This window comes from Solea solea, chromosome 2, assembly GCF_958295425.1.
Source record: "Solea solea chromosome 2, fSolSol10.1, whole genome shotgun sequence".
Taxonomy (NCBI): Eukaryota; Metazoa; Chordata; class Actinopteri; order Pleuronectiformes; family Soleidae; genus Solea; species Solea solea.
The window spans coordinates 34,498,172-34,521,297 of NC_081135.1; the positions used below are offsets into that span (position 1 = coordinate 34,498,172).

At 41.2% G+C, this 23,126-nt stretch overlaps 2 protein-coding genes across 2 annotated transcripts; one reads left to right on the top strand and one right to left on the bottom strand.

The window, feature by feature from the left end:
• The first annotated feature begins 119 nt into the window (after window positions 1-119).
• Window positions 120-11,606, top strand: slc9a2 (solute carrier family 9 member 2). The gene is made up of 13 exons (XM_058622404.1): window positions 120-587; window positions 1,497-1,711; window positions 1,992-2,240; window positions 4,831-5,081; window positions 5,169-5,386; window positions 5,799-5,998; window positions 6,604-6,693; window positions 7,125-7,195; window positions 8,537-8,704; window positions 8,813-8,918; window positions 10,140-10,256; window positions 10,414-10,504; window positions 10,974-11,606. Exons 1-13 carry the CDS (start codon window positions 323-325, stop codon window positions 11,393-11,395), a joined length of 2,463 nt encoding a protein of 820 aa, XP_058478387.1. The 5' UTR covers window positions 120-322; the 3' UTR covers window positions 11,396-11,606.
• Window positions 11,607-11,894: 288 nt separating this feature from the next.
• Window positions 11,895-21,279, bottom strand: mfsd9 (major facilitator superfamily domain containing 9). The gene is made up of 6 exons (XM_058622405.1): window positions 20,894-21,279; window positions 19,185-19,272; window positions 18,449-18,492; window positions 16,653-16,782; window positions 14,968-15,177; window positions 11,895-14,152 (listed from the first exon to the last, which is right to left on the bottom strand). Exons 1-6 carry the CDS (start codon window positions 20,978-20,980, stop codon window positions 13,332-13,334), a joined length of 1,380 nt encoding a protein of 459 aa, XP_058478388.1. The 5' UTR covers window positions 20,981-21,279; the 3' UTR covers window positions 11,895-13,331.
• Between the last annotated feature and the right edge of the window lie 1,847 nt (window positions 21,280-23,126).

Here is a 23,126-nt window from a genome sequence, read left to right on the forward strand (position 1 = left end):
CACTCAACAGAAACACCTCGTCCTGTCCTTCAGGTGAACAACCAATTAGAGCAGCTCTCGGGCGGGGGCCACGCCCACGCCCCTATCGGAACTCGTGAAAAAGCCACACAGGTAAAACACACACACACACACAGGTGTGGTGGTGTTTTCTCACTTTGAAGGAGAGTCACCGTGGAAGTGGAAGAAGTTGGACTAAGTGTGGAGAAGTTCCTCAGAGTTTGGAGAAGATGATGCTCTGAGAACAAGATTCACTGTGTTGTCTTTTAAAACTTAAATGGAGTAATTAAAGTCTCATCGACGTGGAAACTCAAACTGTGCAAAGATGGATCTAAGCATTTCCTCGCGACGAGGACTTTTATTTATAATGTCCACACTTTTGTGCCTCATGTGTGGATCCAGAGGGGAGATTCCTGCCAAACCCAGCGGCAGTGTCACGATCCTGCCCCCGGTTAAACCTGACGTGGACCCGCAGGCTTATCCGGACACAGAAAAGTCTAATTTACCCGTTTTTACGATGGATTATCCCAGGATTCAGATCCCGTTTGAGATCACCCTGTGGGTGCTGCTGGCTTCTTTCGCAAAGATTGGTAAGTACAGGCAGATATTTTTTAAATAAAAAGTGCATCATTTGACTTATATATTTTTGTTTTTGTTAGAATATGCACTAAAAAAAAGTCAACATTTACATTTTTATTCATATTATTGATTTGTTGTTAGTTTGTCCTATTTTACTTAGAGTTTGACTGATATTTGTTTTTGTTTGGCCGATACTGACCGATATATGATACAGATTTTTTAAAAGGCCAATATTTTTGGGCTACTTTCCCCCTGTGTGTGCTAAAATATAACAGTTTAACAATAACACCAAATTGCTTAACTTGCACAAATGTTGGTTCACTTAGTAAGATTTTAAATTAAAAATTAAATGCAACTCAACTTTTGAATAAAAAAGTAAAGTTTTAAAGAATAAAACATTTAGTGTAGTTTAAAAAAAAGTTTATTTCTTTAATAAAAACAAAACAAAAACAATTTAATATAAACACAACATTTTCAAAAAGTCTTGAATGAAAACAAGCAGAAAGAATAATAATCTTATTTACCATGCCCCTTTATTCCAATTAATCAATTTACATAGTCTATAAAACAAAATGACAATAAATAAAACATGTAAACTTAACACAAATAAGTAATAAAGTAAATATTAACCTTTCATTGAAAGGATTTTAAGTAGAGGGCTTCCATCCATCTGTTTATCTGTCATTCCTTCCTTACTTCCTTTAGGTCTTCATTAAATAAGAATATCCTTTATTTGTATGGGACCCTCTGAAAACATAGTAACATAGTGATATGCAGGACACAACGTGTAAACAAAAGAATTAAAAGTTGACACCACAAAACAAAATAAAAAAATAAGAACAAGGAATAAAGAATAAGGAACTCACCAAACATTCTCTCTCATTCCTCCCTGTTTATTAAAATCCTGTTCCTTCTCTCAGGTTTCCACGTGTACCACAAGATCACCGTCTGGGTGCCAGAGTCGTGTCTTCTGGTCAGTATCGGTCTGATCGTGGGCGCCATCATGCACTCCGTCAAGGAGGAGCCTCCCGCTGTGCTCTCCAGCAACGTCTTCTTCCTCTACATGTTGCCCCCCATCGTCCTGGATTCGGGCTACTTCATGCCCACCAGGCCTTTCTTCGAGAACGTCGGCACGGTGCGTCACACGTTTTCACTTTTACATATTGTCCTTTTTTTTTATAACATTTTTTGCTAGCTCCGATTTGTGTGCCAATGTTCGTCTGTTTTCGCCATCGTGTAATGCCTCAAAAATGTGATTCCAATGGGTCTTAGCAGGGCCTTAATGACTAAACTGTTAATTTTCCCCGAATTGTTTGGACCTTTCTCACATGACTGACCCCTTCCTGACCAGACTAGATGTTCACCGGCCCCCAGACCTTTTTAACACAGATGTAACTTTTCCTTTGCGTGTGCAGGTGCTGTGGTTTGCAGTGGTGGGGACTCTGTGGAACAGCATCGGTATCGGCATGTCCCTGTTTGCCATCTGCCAGATCGAGGCGTTTGGCCTCCAGGACATCAACCTGCAGGAGAACCTGCTGTTTGCCACCATCATCTCTGCCGTGGACCCCGTGGCTGTGCTCAGCGTGTTCGAGGACGTGTCCGTGAACGAGCAGCTCTACATCGTGGTGTTTGGGGAATGTCTCTTCAACGACGCCGTCACTGTGGTGAGTTGGACATTTGAAGCCTAGGGCTTGTTAGGACTTAACCGATAACCTCCGGGCAACTGCTTGTTATGAAAACAAAGGTGTTTATTATCAAAAATGTAAATGAAATACCTGCGCTAAAACCAAATGTATGACATCTTCGTGTACAGATACCCGTCCTTGTCCTCTAATCTCTTGATGAGGCAGAGAACTGGTTCTCACTGGATATACTGGATACGTTCAAAGTCACTTAAATCACATTCTGATGCTGAGTTTGAACTCGGAAGGTCGTGTTGATGTTATTTAAACGTCTAAATGCATTTATTTGCTGCCACATGAGTTGCTGGTTAGATATTTGCTTTAACAAGCAGTGGACCGGCTGTACCTTATAAAGTGGCTGCATAGTGTTTATCACAGTCTTTGGAGAATGTGGAGAGTACAAAAACCTTAGTGACCAGTCAACACTACTAATACATGAAACAGCAGATTTGCTATTGTGTTTTCTGAACCTTTTCTACTCCGTGAGACTAAAGGCTGAGCTCAGGTTTCAGATAGAAACTTGTTCACACACTATTTTCCGTGTTATTATGGGTTATGTGAGAGCGTAGTAGTGTGTGGACGAGAAGAGTCCAAGCTTATTCCTCACCAAACATTTTATTTCATTTGAAAATGCATGTGAGGGAATGTTGTCGCAGATCTAAATGCACCGTTTTAAAAGAGACGGTTTCCTGAGATGCTGTCAAACCTGTTCCTGTAGTATCATTTGGGTAAATGGGAGGAGTTAAACCATACAAATTTGACTTGAGGTGAGCTCATCTCACATTTCTCCCCCCTCCTCACCTCCTTTTCTTTCTTTTTTTTTTATGGCGTTTTAAAAGGAAAAAAAACACAGCCACTACTGTGGTGCGACCCCTTTGTTTAGTACACAGTAGCAGAGCTGATGCAGGACCTGAAGACAAACATTTACCCAGGAGACTGGGAGGGAGAGTCCAGACACGGCGGCATGCTTGTTCACGGACGGCTTTGTGTTTCACTGCCACACACCCATCACTCATTTGATATGATATAATGTTTGACCAAAAAAAGAAGCAAAGGCATGTTTGGTTAACGGAGTGATAAAGTGTAGTGAGACTAATCCAGATTACATCGATACACAAAGGTTAAAAGGCACAAATTAGCCACTTTATTAGGTACAATGGACACTTTTGGACATCAGTGAGGCTTTTTCACTAGGGATGGGAATCGGTTAAAATCTGAAACAATACAAAAATCCTATATATATCACATGCTTCGCTCTGCACAGACTGTAAAAATGTAAATAAAAATCAGCAAAAGCTGAGCTTTATTTCTTCTTTTTGGGAGAACAATATTTGTTACACAGTTGGAGAATGATGTCTTTGGAATGACTCGGCACAAACGACTTCATTAAGTTCATAAATGGTCTAAAATGACCGTATCGGACTAATATGGGTATCTGTGGATACTCGAGTTTGTGATATCGGTATCGGACATTTAATATTCCAGTACGTAGATCAACAGTTTCTTAAATACGCAGATCAGCAGCAGCAGCAGCCACATTAAATATCCCTTAAATCACCACCTTTTTTCCACTTTCTCAGTTTGAAGTTCAGCAGGTTGTCTTGACTATGTCCACATGGAGTTGTTGTCATGTGACTGACTAGATATTTGCATCAACAAGCCGCTAAACAGGCGTACCTAATAAAGTGGCCACTGAGTGTAGGACAAAAGGTTTTCCTGTTTGCCTTCATCATATATATATATATATATATATATATATATATATACACTTCTCTGTCCGAATCCTAGAGAATAAAAGTGTCCTTAACTTAACTTCTTTTTAAACGTAATTATACTTATTCAGGGTTAACATTGAAATGGTTTTATTCCAGGATAGAAGCATATTTACTTGTTAATGTTTAAACCCTTAAACCAAACAAAATACTATAATAAAACTGGTTCCTTTTTAAAAGACCTAATCACAGTTTAAAATGTATTATTGTTTTAAAATAAAACAAATCTTTTTTTGTTTTTCTTAGCCTTAAAATGAGCCTTTTAGTAAGAGACATAGTTCTACAGTCCCTTAAATGGACGTGTGTTTGTTTGTTTTCTGTCATTTTGAAGCAGGAGTTTATTATGTACACAAAGAGCAACGCCTCCGCCCTCATAAACTTCTACATAAAACAACAAAAGACAAGTAGAGGGAGAGCAAAGGCCACCGTAAAAGTAAAGATGACAGTCTGTGGTAAATTGTGTTATAACCAGACAATAAAATGTAGAATTTCACCAGACGTCCTCTTTTAAAAAGTACTGAGTACGAGCCACAACAGAGTCTACGTTATTTACAACTGTTTTCTGTACGGAATCATCAACGTGGTCGACTTTAGGATTTAAGGGACAAAGTCATTGATTGTAAATGGAGGAAATCTTATAAATGCTCCTTTTCCCCATGCGTCATTCACAGACATGAGATTTATCAAGTTGCAAACAGTGCAGAGTAAATATTTCAGTCAATCACTCTTATCAGGAACAGTTTTATTTCAGGCCTGTGACTCCGCCCATTCACCCACTCACTGTGTGCACATGTTTCCAGGTGTTGTACAACATGTTCAGCTTTGTGGCGAACATGCCGGAGGTGGCGCCGGTGGACGTGTTCCTGGGCGTGGGGAGGTTCTTCGTGGTCGGGCTCGGCGGCCTGGGCTTCGGCGTCCTGTTCGGCTTCGTCGCCGCCTTCACCACGAGATTCACGTCCAGGGTGCGGGAAATCGAGCCGCTCTTCATCTTCATGTACAGCTACCTGGCCTACCTGGTCGCCGAGCTCTTCGCCATCTCGTCCATCATGGCGTGAGTAGATTACGGGCCCAGATGTGATCGCTTCTGCGAGATCGTCACAGAAATAACATTCCCATGTTTGTTGGTTTCTCTCCGCAGCATCATCACCTGCGCGCTCACCATGAAGTACTACGTGGAGGAGAACGTGTCGCAGCGCTCCTGCACCACCATCCGCCACGTGGTCAAGATGCTTGGCTCCATCTCCGAGACCCTCATCTTCTTCTTCCTCGGCGTCGTCACCATAACGACGGATCACGAGTGGAACGTGGCCTACATCCTGTTCACGCTGCTGTTTGCCTTCATATGGAGAGGCCTGGGTGAGCATAGGGCAGAGGGCAGAGGGCAGAGGTCAAGGCTGTGTCATCGTGCTGTTCTAGCTCGACTCGGCTCAGATCTACATTTGAGCCATAAAATGAAGATAATATTTACCTCTTATGAAGTGGATAAAAACACTGGCACATGTACACAGATCAGATTTTGGGGAAAATGTATAAAATTAAAAGTAACCCACTTTGAAATAGATAGAAAAAATATTTGGATTATATGTAATAGAAATAAAACTAGTGTTCTAGAGCCGCATGATGCAGACAGCCTGGATTAGGGATAGTACCTGGTACCTGGTACCTGGTACCTGGTCCTTTTTAGTACCTGCTGTTCCGATTGGTCAGAGAGTGTCGTCACTGGAAGAGTCACGAGAAAGACGACCTCTATGTTGTTCCTCTCCTCCAGGCGTCTTGGTGCTGACTCAGATCATTAACCCCTTCCGCACCATCCCGTTCAACATGAAAGATCAGTTTGGTCTGGCCTACGGTGGCCTGCGGGGCGCAATTTCCTTCGCCTTGGCTTTCACTCTCCCCGACAGCATCAGTCGCAAGCCGCTCTTTGTCACGGCCACCATCGTCATCATCCTCTTCACAGTGTTTATCCAGGTAAGACACACACACACACACACGCACACACACACTAAAATGTCTGATGGTTTTGAACGCACCACGTGATTTTTGAATCCAGATCTGAACTGATTTAAATTCTGGAGTCAAATTCTGTTTAATTAATTTAAAGTCCGTTCTTCACACACAAAGGCAGATTCAAGATGCTGTAGACACTCATTTAAAATTAAAACAACACAAAATATGAAATTAGGTTAAAAAAAAATAAGACAAAAAGATTAAATTGGATCAGTTAAGCACTTTATTTAATCCCATGTGTCTTTTCTTTTAAAATATTGTATTGAAAAACACTTCTGAGCTTCATTTTCAGAGCCAAAAGAAAGGTAGTATTATTGTGAAATATCATTATTAGTATTTATTGCATACTCTAATACATATTATGAATAGAACAGGCTGAATACCATATATCAAGAATTGTTTTAAATGTGAAATATCATTGTTTTTGTCCATAAAACCACATTTTTACTTCCTTCAACGTTCACTCACGATTAAAAATGAATTTAGTTTTATCTGCACGGTCTGTTACGTCCATTGTTGTTTCTGTCACGTGATATTTTAAGTTTTTATTTTCTTCTTCTTCACAGGGCATCAGTATTCGTCCTCTGATCGAGTTCATCAACGTCCGAAGAACCAACCGTAACCTGGACACCATCAACGTGGAGGTCCACTGCAGGGTATGATGATGATGATGATGATGATGAGGATGATGATGATGATACTGTACTGTAGCAAAATAACAACATTTCTGATGATATGGCACAGAATTTCAAAATAAAAGTGTTTGTTTTGATGTGGAGCGACATATATATATATATATATATATATATATATATTTTATGTTTATATTGTTTATTTATATATTTATATATTATATAACGCAAAATGAATCTATTACTAAGAAAAACCATAGAAATAAGTAATTATAACTTAATATTAAGTTGGGGGGCACACGTCAGTTTGATAAATGGTCACATTCTTTCATTGTCTTTCACTTTAAAATCAGAGAAATATAAATTAAATGATGTTAGAAAAAAGACTCATTCATATAAATGTCAGTATTTCAGTGGCTAACAGCTCTCTCGCTCTTTTTGTTTTTTCCTTTCAGCTCATGGAGCACACGATGGCAGGTATAGAGGACCTGTGTGGACAGTGGAGTCACTTCTACTGGAAGGACAAGTAAGAACGTCACTGTTTAGTCCGCTTACAGTCTTGTATATAAAGTACCTTTAAAGGTGATACTGGAGTAAAAGCACAAGTATGTTACCAGAAAATGACTTCTAGATCCAATGGATGAAAATGTAGAGAAGATGGAGAGACATAATAATAATAATAATAATAATAATAATAATAATAATACTAATCTGCCGGGAAACTGGACGAGCGACGGCTGCTCCAGTTTTCCCTCTGTGTGGTTTTGATTGTCGGGGCTTTTGTTCTCGCCGGTGTGGGAATGTGTGAAAGAAAGCTGCTCACACTCTGGTGTCGAGTTCAGCTTCATCTCTGCAGCTGCACCTGCGTTTACTTACACTCCTAAAGTCTACTTCCTCGTCTCTGCTACTTTAATTTGACCTTAAATTATTTTAAGGTTAAATTATTTGTAATTCCAAAGCCTCCGCTCATGAGATATTTATTTAGTGGGACACACACACACACACACATATGCTGACATATTATATACGATTCTTAGATGTTATTCATATAATGATGTACGTTTACTACAGTACTTCTGTGCCTGAGATTTTAAAAGCATATTTTTACACCTTTATACACTCAAATATTATAGATTAGAAATTGTAGTGCAAGAACAAAATGTATAGAACACACTGAGAGTAGGAGTTCCTTGCTTTATTCCAGTGTTTCCCCTCCGCCCTGTTTTCCATGTGTCTCCTCCTCGTCTTTCTTGTCTTTGTTGACAGTTTCCTCCTGCTGATCTCGTGTCACTGGTTCTACAGGTCTCTGCAATATTGTGGATTTTAAGTTTAAATACCCAGATGATAATGAACACAAACTATCTTAAAACACGAAACTCAATGTTGTTTTTATTCTGTTGAACACAGTTCTTTTATTGTCATTTTAGCACCAGAGCTCATAGATGAGCCGCTGTTCTTAACTGCTCCTGTAGGTGGCAGCAGATGTGTCAGACCTTTCACAGTGAGGAGCATTTGTGTCTCATATCTTATATCAACATTAGGGCTGAAACAATTACTCGATTGATCGGTTATTGATCGATTACCAAATGGATCATCAACAATTTTGATAATGAGTCACTTTTCAAACAAGTTTTTAGATTTTTCAGCTTCTTAAATGTGAGTATTTTCTGGTTTCTTTGCTCCATCAACTTTTTTCAACCTTTTCTGACCTTTTATGGAGCAAACATTAGTTACAGCCCTAATAAATATGATAAATTGAGACAAAATGTATATTATCCTTACACGGGTGTAGATTTTGTGCAACTGTGAAGCTACTTGGACGTCTGCCTGGCGTCTGAATCTAACCCCTGATTAATGTCGACTTCAGGTTCATGAAGTTCAACACTCGGATCCTGCGTCGCATCCTGATCAGAGACAGCCGCTCCGAGTCCAGCATCGTGGCGCTGTACAAGAAGCTGGAGCTGCAGAGCGCCATGGAGATCCTGGACACGGTGTCGGGAGACATCAGCGCCGCGCCGTCCATCGTCTCCCTCTAGTACGTCACCTTTTATCACGTTCACATAATATATGATATGATGGAAAAAGACACATGCTCTTAATCCTAATCCTAATCCCTGCTGATTTATATTTATATCCTTTTCAGCGAGGAAAAGAAAAGTGCTGCTAAACCCAAGAAGAAGTTCATGGCAGGAGACCTGAGGAACATGCACGACATCCTGTCCAAGAACATGTACAGGATCAGGCAACGGGTGAGACTGAGGAACTCTGACACAGCTTTTTATTCATCGTGTGTGTGTGTGTGTGTGTGTGTGTGTGTGTGTATATATGTGTATATATATATATATACTTTTTGAACTTAAACAAAACATTGAAAACTTTTTAACTGTCGACTGAAAGTGTTTTTCATGTTTTGATTATAAGGGTTTTTGTTTAATAAATCACGTGCTGACGGTTAACAAAAGTTCTTCAGCTTGAGTTTAAACGATGTCGTGTTTACAGGATACATTCCCGTGTGCATGTGGCCTCAGGCTTCAGCTTTCCCATCGATTTCTTATTCACGTGCAGAACGCTGCTGTTCACTTTATTAAGAACGAGAGTCATTTTCTGAATACCCGTGAAAACACGCTGGTCATGGAGACGAGACAAGGACTGAAATGTAAATACTGAACATTTGCCATTTGTTTCCTCTGAGCCTCGCTGCTGTTTTGCATAGACACAGACTGTGAGTGTGTCAGTGCTTTTCCACTAGTGATGTGACCTCGTCGTCACAGATGAGACACTTTGATGTTTGGATAAGTGGATAAAGAAGCATGTGCTTCTGTTCTCGGGTCACACAAACTGTCTGATTATCTGATAACACACACACACACACACACACACTGTGTGTGTGTGATGGTATTTGCTCTCTGTTCTTTTCTTAAAAATCCCACATCCCATTCATTTAAACTTGACCGCTCGCTCTTGTGTTGACACGATACCTCTCTCTGAGGAGCAGTGGCCGCCTGTAAAGTGTGTGAAAGGCGGTTTTTCGTGTTTGTTTTAGGTCTAACTTACAGCTGCGGGACACACACACACACACACACACACACTCACACAGTCTTTAAAGTGCAGCTCGCAAAGTCCACAAACACAGAGATGCGGTCGTTTGCTGATGGAAACGGGTGCGGTCAGTTTTGGTTGAGTAATCCGATCTTTCTTTTGCTTAACAAGCGTCTTTGTCTGAGGCCTTTGTTGTCTCCTCTGTCAGGAATTGTAAACTTAAAGTTGAGAGCACTGTGGTTTCTATGGCCTCATACACTCACCAGCCACTTTATTAGGTACAGAGGACACCTAATAAAGTGGCAGGAGTGGCACCAAAAGTCAATTAAATCACCTTTTCTAACTCATTCTGATGCACTGGTTGAACTTTAGCTGCTGCCCTGCGATCGTTCACCTAATTTCTATTATTTGTGTTTTCTTGTTCTTCACAGACTGTGGCGTTCACAGGGAAACACTCCCTGCCCAGCGACGGCCATGCCAGGGAGATTCTGATCCGACGCCACGCCAGCATCCGCCGCAGCCTCCGACCGGGCAGCTTTCAGACGACGGTAAGCACGGTTCTCTGCAGCTGTGGCTGGAATTGACTTTAAACCTGAAAAGAAGCGGAGTCGTTGGAGTCGTTGATGCTCTTCACTGTCTTTTTAACCCAGAACGTGTCCATAACTCGTCCTCCTTCATCTGTTATCTGCTTTTTTGTCTCCTCAGGGAGGGTCCAAATCTCAAAAATACTTCTCACTTCCTGCTGGGAAAAGCCTGGACTCCAATTTTTTCCCTCCTAAAAGACTGAGCTCGTCAGGTAAGCTTCTAAAAACATCAGGAAGACAAATACTGATGACTGTGTCCAGCCTTTGACCTGTGACCTCTGCTGTCATCGTGTGAGAAAAAAAACACATCATTACATTGTAGTTCTTATACCTTTTTATTTCTAGTTTTTAACACCTTTATACTGATTTCTATATTCCGATGTGCTCTGTTTTCCCGATGGCTAGAGCAACTGTGGTGAATTGAGTTTCCCTCTGGGATTAATAAAGTATTCTGATTCTGATTCTGATACGTTATCTGTCTTCTACCACTTTATCCTCCACCTGAGGGTCGCCGGGGTCGCTGGTGCCAATCCCAGCTGACATAGGGCGAAAGGCGGGGTCAAACCCTGGACGTGTCCCCGTCAATTTAGTGTCCAATTTCTCCGCATGTTTTTTTGACTGTGGGAGGAAACCCACGTCATATCTTCTGTAACTTCTCGCCGTTTTCTCCGTCTCTCCCAGATGATCATGAAACCATGTCGGAGGTGGCGTACGCGCCCAGACGCTCTCGGTTTAGCTCCTCCTCCTCCTCCAGAGCCATGATGCCAATGCGGAGGCTGGACACCCTCAAAGAGGCTCCGTCTGTCGACGCGCTGAACGAAAGCCACGACGAGAGCAGTTCGGCGCCGCGCGGCGTCTCCAGAACAAACTCGTCCTACAGTGACTCCCACGTGTCCGCTCCTCGCCGCCACCTCAGCCCCTCGGCTGACAGAGACAACGATAGAAATGTACGTCAGGAAGCAGCAGCAGGAGAAGAAGAGGAGCAGCCGCAGCAGCAGCAGCAGCAGCCTTTACATCCTCGTCCAGCCTGGGCGGCTGAACCCAGAGACAACCCCACACGAAACCCGCTGCTCAGGCGACCTCAGTGGAACCCGAAGAAGTGAAACCAGCTCGTGGGCTTTCAGTGGCAGCAGGACTGTCACTGTCACAGCTTCTCAATGAGCTCCAGTGGACACACAGGCCTTAAGACCTTAGACCAGTGGAGAGTCGACCACAATGGACAGAGGTCAGAGGTCAGAGGCGCATCAGGAGCACAGCGACGGTGTATGAACTGCGTCTGAAGAGTCAACACTGAGTCACTGAGACAAAAACAAATGTGATTTTAAATAGGTTTTATCTTCATGTTAATGTGTTTTTTATATGTAAATATTGTAGTCGTGTGTGTTTGATTGGCTGCTGTGTTTTTTAGTTGAACATGTCGTCTGTTACTCATGGATTCCACTAATCCAGGCACACTTTGTTGTTTTCTTTTTTCTGGAATAAATGTTTTTGTTTTACGCTGCAGAAAAAAACACTTTCTGATGTAGTTTAGTTTCAACACATGCAGCACGTAGGCATATTTATTTAAACGACTTGTGTAAATCCAAAAAAACGTAGACATACAAACGTACAAAATGGTATTTATTTATTTCTCGTGATTAAAAGGTTTCAGCGACTTCTTCACATTCTTTAAAACGACCACAGTGTCTGAGACTCGAGAGTCAATTCAAACAAATCCTACGATAAATAAAGTGTAAGAGTTAACAATGCAAAAACTAGCACACACATTTGTTCATCATCATCATCATCATCATCACCACAGGAATCTTCTCTGCTGTACCGAGGTAAACAAACATGTACGTAAACATGTCATTTTGTGAATGTCTGAAGTGGAACTTTCACTCATTGGTTTAGGTCATCGTGCAGTTGACCTACAGTGTAAACTTGGAGAGAACATGGTCGATGTTGTGCTTTTTAAAATGACATTAGAGTTATAAAACTTCAACAGCGGGGGAAAGCGGATTCAAATCTCAGTCCTGACTTTAATCCCACATTGAATTGTGAACCTTTTCCCACAGAAAGGACGACCTCCACGACATCTGTGAGTAAAAGCCACACACAGTAAACATGCTGGAGCGGGAGACGTTCACTACTGGCCTCCTGCAAATGAGTGCACTTCTCTGTAGAGCTGGGTATTGATTTCAGAGTTTTTTCCTCAATTCATTTAAATCTGTTTTCATTCCTGCGCTAACGTTTATTCGTGCACTGAAGTTCCTCACAACAGTCTTTCATTCACTTTACAAGAACCAGCCTCTCAAAACACAACAGACACTCACTCACACTCTTGTCTGTGAGGACACATCACAGACACAATGGATCCCCTAGTCCCTTACCCTTACCTTAACCATCACAACCAAGTGCCCAACCTTAAGCCTTACCCTAAAACCAGGTCTTAACCCCCCCAAAAAAAGCTCTTTAAAGAAGTGAGGACCAGCCAAAATGTCCTAACTCTGCATGGCTAATATGATTTTTTTTGGTCCTCACAAAGACACAAATACAACACACACACACAAACAGTCATCCAATTCTACCCCTACCCCTAAAACCAGGTCTTAACCCCCAAAAAGCCCTTTAAAGTTGCGGGGCCCAGCCAAAATGTGCTCAATCCGTATGGTCCTCACAAATACAAGAACACACACACACACACACACACACACACACACAAAGCCCCGTCTTCATGTTCACCTTAAGGGAATGAGGTTCATCATAACTTCTTGATAGAGCCAATCATGAGCACTGTTGGATCATGGTCAAACAGCATGCTGCATGCTTATTGGCTCACTAACGTGATAAGATTAACTCCTTAGATTATATTAGATTAGGAAATGTGATAGTGGGTGACACATATTCACTATTCTGGGACAGAGAGGAAGAAGCTGGGAAGCTATCGGAATCTACCGAAGTCCGACACCCAGCCAGACGTCTGACAGACACTACAAAACTGTTGAAATTGAATACCCAGCTCTACTTTTCTGACTTACACTGTGTGATCATTTGAATTCATTCACTTTTCCGTGTGTTTTCAAGTTCGTCCCATTTGGGAATCCTGACGAGCAGAAGAGCGACGGCCGCTAAGGCCAGGACCACTCCCAGACTCGGGGGACCACAGGGGCTAAACTCCTGAGCGAGTCCAGAGAGGAGGGGAGCCAGGACGCGGCCCACGGCCGTCACCGACTGCCCGGCGCCGATCAGAGTCCCGCTGGCCTGGACCCCTCCCTTCTGCAGCTCCAGGTCCGTGATACACGTCCGTCCGATGGCGGTGGAGATGGCAAAGAAGGTGGAGGTGAGCAGCACCTGCCAGACGCTGGGCGCGGCGGCGTAGAGGAAGATGAGGGAGCACGTGAGGATGGTGGAGTGCAGCAGCAGGACGGCCATGTTCCTCCTGTAGAGCTGAGTGACCGGTCCTACCAGGAACCCGGCCAGGGCCCCCAACAGGCTGCTGTAGCTGATCAGGTAACCGGTCGTCTTTGGCTTGAGCGAGAAGCGCTCCTCCATGGCCAGAGAGAAGTTACTGTAGTAAAGCATGATGGCGACGCCCATGAGGAGGCGCACCAGGAAGACGTCCCACATGTCGGAGGAGAAGACCACGCGTATCCTGGTGCCCACGGACGTCAACTGTCTCCAGACGGGCCGCAGCGGGGACACCGGCCTCCACTGGAGACGCTTCCTCTGTCCGGTCTCTCCTGTCACCAGTGTGTGCTTTCTGTTCTGTACGGACTTGTTACAGTGGTTGTCATGACAACAGTTAATTGGGTCGTTGCTGGAGTTGGTTTCCCTGCACAGAATGAGTGTCTCGTCCCATGGCAGCATCCACACCAGTCCTGCAATGAAAAACACAGGAAGTTAGACAATTGTTTACAAAATAAGAGCATGTTTTATTTTTAAAGGTAGGTGTGGGAAATCATTTTTCTGGAGGACAAGTGAATGATGAGGACAGACGGGTGAACGACGAGGACAGACGGGTGAATTGGGACAAATTACTAATCCCTGAAAGAGTGAAAAGGTTAAAGCATTTGTGACCTTTGACCCATGTTGACTGATACATTATGTGTTTACATATTTTATTTTGTAGGTTTTGCCTTTAGGGTTGTGTCGGCTTGTCGTTTTTGCACAACACAAGAAAGAACTTTGTTATAAAGTAAGCAACTTTGCACTTAGTACATTTTAAACTACTACTACTACTAGACCAGTACTTTTACTTGTACTTCAGTAACATTTTATCAAAATAGTGGTACTTTTACTTGACTAGAATATTTCAGAAGCTAAAGTTTTTTTGGAGAAAGCTCCAGCCAAGAAAAAGGCTGATGCAGAGCGATCTACGACCAGAGTGAACAACAGTTTGAACAACTGTGGCGACGACTGAAAGCCCAGAAAGTGCTGCAACGCGATGCCACGGTGACGACAACTGCTTCTTCTGGACAGGTGTGTTAACTTTATGTCTTTGTGATCCTTTGAGAGTATTTGTTGTTGTTGTTGTTGTTTTTGTGGTAAAACTGGACTGGAAATGTATTTTGACCCTAAACAAAAGCATTATTTTGAAGTTAAACACCTTCCAAAGCGTCACTATTTTATTCTATGCATTTCATTTCAGTTCTGTAAGTCATCAGTTATTTGTCTTTCATTTTTTTTGACCCACCTGCATTAAGGACGAAGATGGACGCACACGTGAAGGCGGACATGTAGAAGCCTCCCTCGTGCTCCGTGAGGTAGCCTCCCACCACCGGGCCCAGGATGAAGCCGACGCTGGAGGCTGCGTTATAGTGTCCCATCACCAGAGGGCGCTCCGACTCAGACACCAGGTCAGAGAGCAGGGCTCTGCAGATGGACAGGGAGTGCTTGAACAGCCCTGAGACACAGGAAACAAAGGGGACTCAGGTTTGTCCTCTTCATGTAACATGAATGAGGATCAATAGAGGTACACTGTATCTTACAGTCCCATGTGTTCTCATAAATATGACGTTTATTTATGAGCATCTGTATCACATTCAAATGTAAGACCACAATGCGGCTGGTAATCAGACCCCGGCTCTTTTGAAGGATATTTATTCACTTCTTTCTCATATTTTAAAAACAATCTTGTTTCTTTGATTTAATAATCAACAATTTAATCAGAAATGTGTAATAATGCCCCAAAATGACATTTGAGTTATAGAATTCTGTGACACAACAGTCATTTCCTGTGGGTTTTGAAATGAATAATGTTTTATAAAGTTATATTTAACTAATAATAATGAGGGGGGGGGGGTTCCTCCTTTTTTTTCTACTTGAGCCCCTGACCCCAGAAATGCCTGTGCACACTCCTGGCTGGTTTTCAGTGCAGTCTTGACCCACTTTTTTTAACATTGTGTTATTGTGATTGAGAATGAAATTTCACACCAGCAGTCACAACAAAAACTTTGCCCAAGGCCAGAAAAAAACTCTTCTTTTCTTTCATTCTTTCATTCTTTCAACCTGAAAGTCTGGTTTCACGTCTCAGCTCAGAAACACGAGGAAGTCGCGATAACAACGCGCTCCAAATGTTTCAGGTCAACACACTTTGACGTTAACATGGAGTAATAATGATCACATCAATGATTTCTCAGTCAGTTTAACACCAAGAAGTAGCTAAATGTAGGGTAGAATTTTGGAGAAATGTAAATAAAATTCATTTGAAATCAAGATGAGACCAAAACTATTTCTAAACATTTAAAAAATGCACGTTTTAAAGGTCAAATATGTGACATTTAATAGAGTTTAAATTGAAAATCATTTAGTTTTCGTGGCCTTAGAATAAGACATTTAAACACTTTGTTTTACGCAGGCCGTCATCTTGTGTTTCTACAGAAGCCTGAATGGATCAGTGTTCATTTTGACGGCAAATGTTGATTTTGCTTTAGTTTGAATCATATTTTAGTCGTTTTAGATGTTTAAGTCGATTAAATCGACTGTTGATTCAGTCGGTTTTCTGGTTGACTCGTTTTGTTCCTTTGACTTTGTCCCCGCATGTTTTACAAAGCGTTTCTTTCTTCCCTAACATCATACGTGAAATCTGACCGCACGTCGTCTCTGGTTCTCTTTCCCAGTTTGTCCCACCGTAACATTTCTACATCGCTTCACAGTTTTTGTCACATAAACTTGTTTCTTCAGTGAAAAAAGGGTCGTTGACGTTGTTTCTCGTGGTTTTTGTCAATGAAATCAACACTGGAATGGACGGACATTTCGTGTTTTGAAGTGGAGATTTTGCCACCGTAGTTCTTTGACATAGGAAATCCAATTTAAATTCCTGCACCTTTTGTTTGGGCTTTGACGTGGCCTCATATTTTCGCTCAGGGCTAAACTCACCCACAGGTATCCGTGCGAGGACAAACAGCGCGATGCTGGTGGACGTCCCCAGCAGGCTGTAGCCAAATGCACTGATCAGCAGACAGGTGAGCAGAGAGTCTCGCCGTCCCACCACGTCGCTCCAGCTGCCCTGCACGACAACAAGCACAGGACAGGAGACCATTACTCACTTTCTTTAGAGGACGTGTAGGAGGAGCCCAGGTGAGCCCAGGTGGAGCAATGCGATGACCTAACAAGAGATTAATCGGGTCAATTATTGGCCTTTTTAACGACTCGTCGTTGACTTTGTCATTGTTTTCTTAAATCACCTGTTTCATTTATTTATTGATCCATTGTCCAAATACAGGGGGACAGAACTGAAGTGTTCAAGTCCACTAAATGTTAAGTTTAACATGGAGTATGTGACTTCTGCCACTAGGGGTCTCTCAATCAAATCAATGACAAAAGAATCCCTGTCTCCCTGCGCTTTTGACGCTTCATGGCAGAGGTTTCAAACTCGTGGCCCCCCGTCATTAAATGTTATGCAGCTCGCCACTCGATATCGAGTTATAATGAGTTCATTCTGTATGTTTTTTTTTCAATTAAAAGATTCATTTTGCAACAAGTTATCGTTCCGTATCAAAACAAACTCTTTTATTTTGAAATGAGTTGAAATTTCATCCTAAATATTATTATTTTGATTTTTTTTTTTTTTTGTCACTTGACCTGCCCCCTACTAACTAAACTAGACACTACAGTGGCCCCCATCAAGTAATATGAGCTTGAGACCCCCGCTTTATGGCCCATTAGTAACAAATATAAACAATAAAATAGAAAAACAAAGACAACACAACGACTATCTAGAAGTTCCAGACGTTTCCTTGAATAGAAACACAGATTTCTATTGATTGGAATCATTTTATGCGACTCATCAAAATGCAGGAATGTTACGTATTGTGTCTTTAAGTTGAACAATTTGGTGTATCACCTGTTATTATACAGTATGTTATGTGTGCACTGAATTCTAAAGATCAGCATCGGTCATAGAAGGTCCAGCTCTAGATTTGAGATTTAAAGGACAAATCCCTGCAAAAATGGGATGAAATGAGGAAAGAAGAGATTATTTTTGATCGACTCAAAGAGACTAAAAGTGTATTTCTCTATAACTGAGCAGTAAAGTCTATATACACAGCTCTTTTATTGGATTCTCACCCTCTCTCTTCCTCTCTTTCACTCTCACTTAATCCCTCACACACACACACACATACGTGTAACCATCTGACGACATAATGACATTAGAACCAATTGAGTTTGCTGTGTTCTGGACGTGGCCGGGTGGGCTTATCATAGAGACCCGGCTGTTCATGTATCTCTACGCTGCTCTGCACAAGGGACTCAACAGACGACTCCTTATCCGTGTAATTTGTCCCGTGACCCCAGAGAATCCGTCCAATTTTCCGGAGCTGTGGACGGCGGAGTGAACCGTCACGAACATGACACTTTGCTTTTGTTACTGCACTTAAATTTGTTAAGATGTTACTATCGACACAGACAGGACCGTCCTTCCTGCTCTTTTTTTACTTTAATCGGAGTAGATTTTATTTGCACTTAAGAGTAAGATTCTACACGAGTAGTAGCATCTTTTACTAGACTCATATTTTTAGTCTCTACGTATGTGTGTGTGTGTGTGTGAATATGCAAAGACTGGACGTAGTGTGTGGCCACACAATCGACTGTGGAAATACCACAGATAACATGGAATGCAACCACTTTAGCCGCTGACTGTCGCAGGCGAGAGAAACCAAGTCCATACTTACGACTATCGTGCTGGAGAAGAACTGTAGGATCCCGTACGTAGATCCTGCAACACATTTAGTACACGAGTGTGAATGAATCATGAAATATTAAGAACTCTGTTTGTTCTGTGTCTTAAGGGATTAACTGCGAGTTTAGGAGCTCTAACCCTTTCTTTACATGATGTCTTTGAATTTAAGTGTAAAACAAACATTTTGAAACAACAGTTACCATATCCATATATCAACTACTCCAACAACTGAAGAAACAAATAGAAGAAAAGGATTCAGCGAGACGTCATGCACAATCGTTTGAACCTGTTTTTAGGTCATTCACGTGTCTGAAGTGATTATTAAGACCTTTTAATTTTACTATGCAAATGAAGAAGAATGACATCCTCGCTGATAACAGGATTTCAGAGATGTCAGGGATTGGCTCTTCTGAAGGAATGATCACTGTAATGATCAAAGTATGTCCAATTTGCTATCCGATTGCTAAATGAATCGTCAGTTGTTTCGAGTGTTTTTCTGATTTTTCAGCTTCTTAACTGTGAATAATTTCTGGTTTCTTTGCTCCGTTTAACAAAGAACTCATTAAAACTGGTCATTTTTGGTTTGTGGACAAATTTGGTAAACACCGCCGAGCATTTTTATTTATTATTATTTCCCTGTGTTTTCACTTTGGCAAGTAGATTGAATTGTCTGGGTTCCTGCATATTTTTAATATTAGTTATTTTAATCACTGGATTACATGACGTACCTACTATCCCCGCCACAGTGGGACTGGCTCCGAGAGACTTCACGTGGTGGCTCAGCAGCGGGATGATCATGCTCACCCCAAACAAGTCCTGTCGGAGGCAAAGAGACGAGGTTAGAAGGAGGAAAGAAACCAGTTCTGTAGAAGTTTGTTAAGAGTTGAAACAGCCACAGAGGAGAAGAAGAAGAAGAAGAAGAAGAAGCAGCAGCATCACTCATCCTGTTTATCTGCATTTTCTGCCAAACTCCTGATTCAAGTCACACAGCGTTACAGCACTTACTGTATTACACTAATCGCTTAATTTTCTCAAACTATTTCTGTCTGCACTTCATCCTGTGTAATAAACGAGAGCTAATTTGTTTCCTTAAAGTAGTAGTACGTCACTTTTAAACATAAACAAAAGTCATAGTGATTACTAGGGCTAAACCATTTTAAATAAATATCTAATTGCGATTATTTTTGACTGAAATTGCGATTCTGGTATGATTCGCGATAGAGGAAATGGTCATTTCTTTTTACAAAAAAAGATGTTTTCTTCTGTCTGTAGAATATGCCGAGCAAGCTTCTTGGCCCCGCCCACCCCTGAGCTCTGCTGGTGTATACAAACAAACGCTCCCTCAGTCAGGTATTGTTTGACAGAACCTGAGGGAGACTGAACAGAGGCAGAATAATATTATAATAAGTCATTTAGGCATCTGACTGCACAGCGGCTCTTTGAACGACAATCACAACGTTTAGATGAAAGTGTCTCTACGACACATTATCATACATTTCATCATGGGACATGTTTAATTCACGTGAAGCACTAGTTTCTTCTTGGCAACATGTTGAAGTGACAGCGAGGTTTTGACGCGGAACACGTCCCTGCACTCAGGTGTCAAAACAACCTGTCCCCCTCATTTAGAACCACAAGACACAATTCATCCACATAATGTCAATTTTTATTTTATTTTATTTGCATCACTCAAATACTCAAATAATGGTTAAACATAGGCCTTTATATCCTGTTGTTTATATTTTCTAATAACCACTTTATGTTTATTGTACTGTACTCAAGTTTACTCAAAAGTAAATTGAACACAATTAAAGGTTTCTTATTTCTCTGCAGGTGCATATGACAAGTATTAAAGGGCAGATTAAGCAAAAATATGCATATCGCATACGATTCTGTATAGATATAATAAAAATGTAGATTTTTCCCTATGTTCAGTATTGTGGCCAAGAACCTAAAGCTAAAAAATACTTTAATATTTAATTGGTCTGCAGTGATTATTCGATAAATCAATGATTTTTATTTTTTTATAACTCTCTTTTGGCAAACATTTGGCCCTAATACTCTTCCGTAGATTTCATTATCCAAACTGTTCCACAATAACAGACATGAACTTCTTAAAAAATGGGACATTTGAATTTCTTTACATTTTTCCATACATGATGATGATAATAATAATAATAATAATAAAAAGAAGAAGCTTAACTACTTAGATGAGACTTTTTGTTGTTGCTCCAGTTCTCCCACATTCTTTTGAAAACAAACAATGAAAACCATCAGGACAAATGGCCCCATTATTCATTATTATGTTTAACTTCTACTATTTACATGTTTTCTTACTATATTACACTTTCATTGACAGCGTGCAGTCTATAGTTGGTTGTATTACACCTTTAATTAAAACAAAAAAAACAGGTGACATTAGCCGGGTGCTACTCACCATGAATCCCACCACATAGATGCAGTAAATAATCCTCCTCCGTCCTCCGGGTTTGAGGAATAAAGTGCCCCGTGTGTGGTCGCTCATCCTCCCGCTGTGACGGCACCGGCTGCCGGTGACTGCAGCCCAACGCGGAAAAGTTGCTCCGCTCCTCAGACACAGCGACTCGGCGGCACGGCTCCGTCCCGGCGGAGGAGTCACGGGAAGGGGCGGCGAAGGACCGCCGGGGTTCGGGCCATGAGCGCGGACACGTCCGGTGTGAAAAGCGGCGGATAATAAAAAGGAAAACGTATAATAAATGTGAGCCACGTCGATAACAGCGACAGGACGAGTCACGGGTTCGTTTCTCAGGTGTTGTATTGTCTCATTGTCTCCACGGACTCCCCCGCGGCTGCCCGGACTGATGGTTTAGTCCACTGACGTCACAGATAGGAAGTACATGGTTGTAGTAAAGTGAAGGATGTTTAATACACAAGTGCAATTTTAACAATAGAAAACTTAGATTTCTTGTTTTTCTAAAAGACACTGACACTTCATATGAACTTTATCCAAATCTAACAAACAAAAGGTTTTATAGACAGTTGATTTATTCTCTTGTTTGTACTTTTATTTTTTTTAAACAAAGATATAAACTCTGTCAATACAAATTAAATAATCGAAACTGTTAATTTCTATATCAATATATCTACAGTAGAAAAGTAGATCTTCATACTGAATCACTGAATTTCTGAGCTTGTTGAAGACTAATAATGTTTTTTACTTTTTTAATTTAAACATCTTTTTAAAACACGTGTGCCTACATTTAAGTGCACTTATGTATGTAGATATATTAAATGTTATTAAATAATTAGTACATAAATGCAAAATTACATTAAAAAATACAGTCTTTAATTCAGTGACGTCACGTTTCCATTGCGGTCTCTCTGTCCGTTTAGACTCAGGTACTGTGCTAGTCTTCTGCCACCTGCTGGACAAACTGGGGTGTAACAAAAATGACAGTGTGTGTGTGTGTGTGTGTACTTGTATCTGTTGCCTCTTTAGGGCCGTTTCTGCCACACACACTGACCAGTAGTCCTCACGGAGACCAAAACCTGGTCCTAATGATCTAAAATGTTCTCCCACTTCCTTGTCCCTGACTGTATTTGCATCCTTGAACTTATCTATATCATCTTTTTATGGAAAAGAGATATGTGTCTTTGTGTGTGTGTGTATGTTATTAACACTAACTTAGTATAAATGATGTGCAGGTTCCACAATGTGGAAATGAGTTTTTGGCTTCATATAAAAATTCAACACTCCAAAACCAACCAAAAGAATGCCATTTTGGCAGGAAGCTGCACTATTCAGATCCATAACACCAGGCTGCATATATATATAGATGTATATAAACACCAGGCTGCATATACTGTATATAGATGTATATATCTATATAAACACCAGGCAACTCATTTCTTTGCCAGTTTTTCTCCATAAAAAGACGATGGATAAGCCCCACGATACAAACAGGAGAACACATTAGATCCTTTGGTCTCCATGAGGACTATACTGGTCCTATAAGGTCAGTGTTTATTCCAGAAAAGTTCCTACAGAGGCAACAGATATACTATATGTATATGATATTTAAGAAAATGTAAGAATTATGATGACCTTGTCCTTCCATTGTTTTTGGAAAATGAATGAAACTAAAAGTTAACTCATTCTGATTTGGATTTCGTGTCATTCATGTGAATCCAAAGATGCACACGACTTCTTCATGTACACATGACTTAAATTAAATATCACATTTGATGGACGCACAAAAAAAGTAGTAATTCTTGAAACTTGAAAATGATGCAGAATAAATCTCCCCCACAACGAGCTGCTGGTCCATGTTATTGTTAGTTTAAGGCAGCAAACGTGGGCTCTTGTTTGTGAATGAAGACGTTTGAAGACACTTTGTCTGATGAAGATTTGATGTTTTGGTCCAAATGTTCAATTCCTTACAAAAAAAATGGCCCTGGAGCACATTTTACTCACTAATCCCTGGATTTATATGTTTGTGGTCCTCACAAAGATACACAGACAAGAACACACACACACAGGAGAGGTTGGCATTGGTAACATCTCTGTGTAAATGTTCCAGTGCACACATGTAAAGCCTCTGCTAAATGTTCCTCTGAGACGCTAATAAATGCCCCTCCTTCACTCTCTGACCAACTACCAAAGAAGTCGTTCTCGTCTTCTTTCTAGTTTT

Bases quoted from the DNA above. Each gene is read 5' to 3' on its own strand.
- slc9a2 (XM_058622404.1), top strand. From the start codon at position 323: ATGGATCTAAGCATTTCCTCGCGACGAGGACTTTTATTTATAATGTCC. The intron at 1,712-1,991 runs GTGCGTCACACG...TTGCGTGTGCAG, and splicing joins TCTTCGAGAACGTCGGCACG to GTGCTGTGGTTTGCAGTGGT. The intron at 10,257-10,413 runs GTAAGCACGGTT...TTGTCTCCTCAG, and splicing joins CGGGCAGCTTTCAGACGACG to GGAGGGTCCAAATCTCAAAA.
- mfsd9 (XM_058622405.1), bottom strand. From the start codon at position 20,980: ATGAGCGACCACACACGGGGCACTTTATTCCTCAAACCCGGAGGACGG. The intron at 19,273-20,893 runs GTGAGTAGCACC...TGCCTCCGACAG, and splicing joins TCTATGTGGTGGGATTCATG to GACTTGTTTGGGGTGAGCAT. The intron at 16,783-18,448 runs GTAAGTATGGAC...GTTGTCGTGCAG, and splicing joins TCTTCTCCAGCACGATAGTC to GGCAGCTGGAGCGACGTGGT.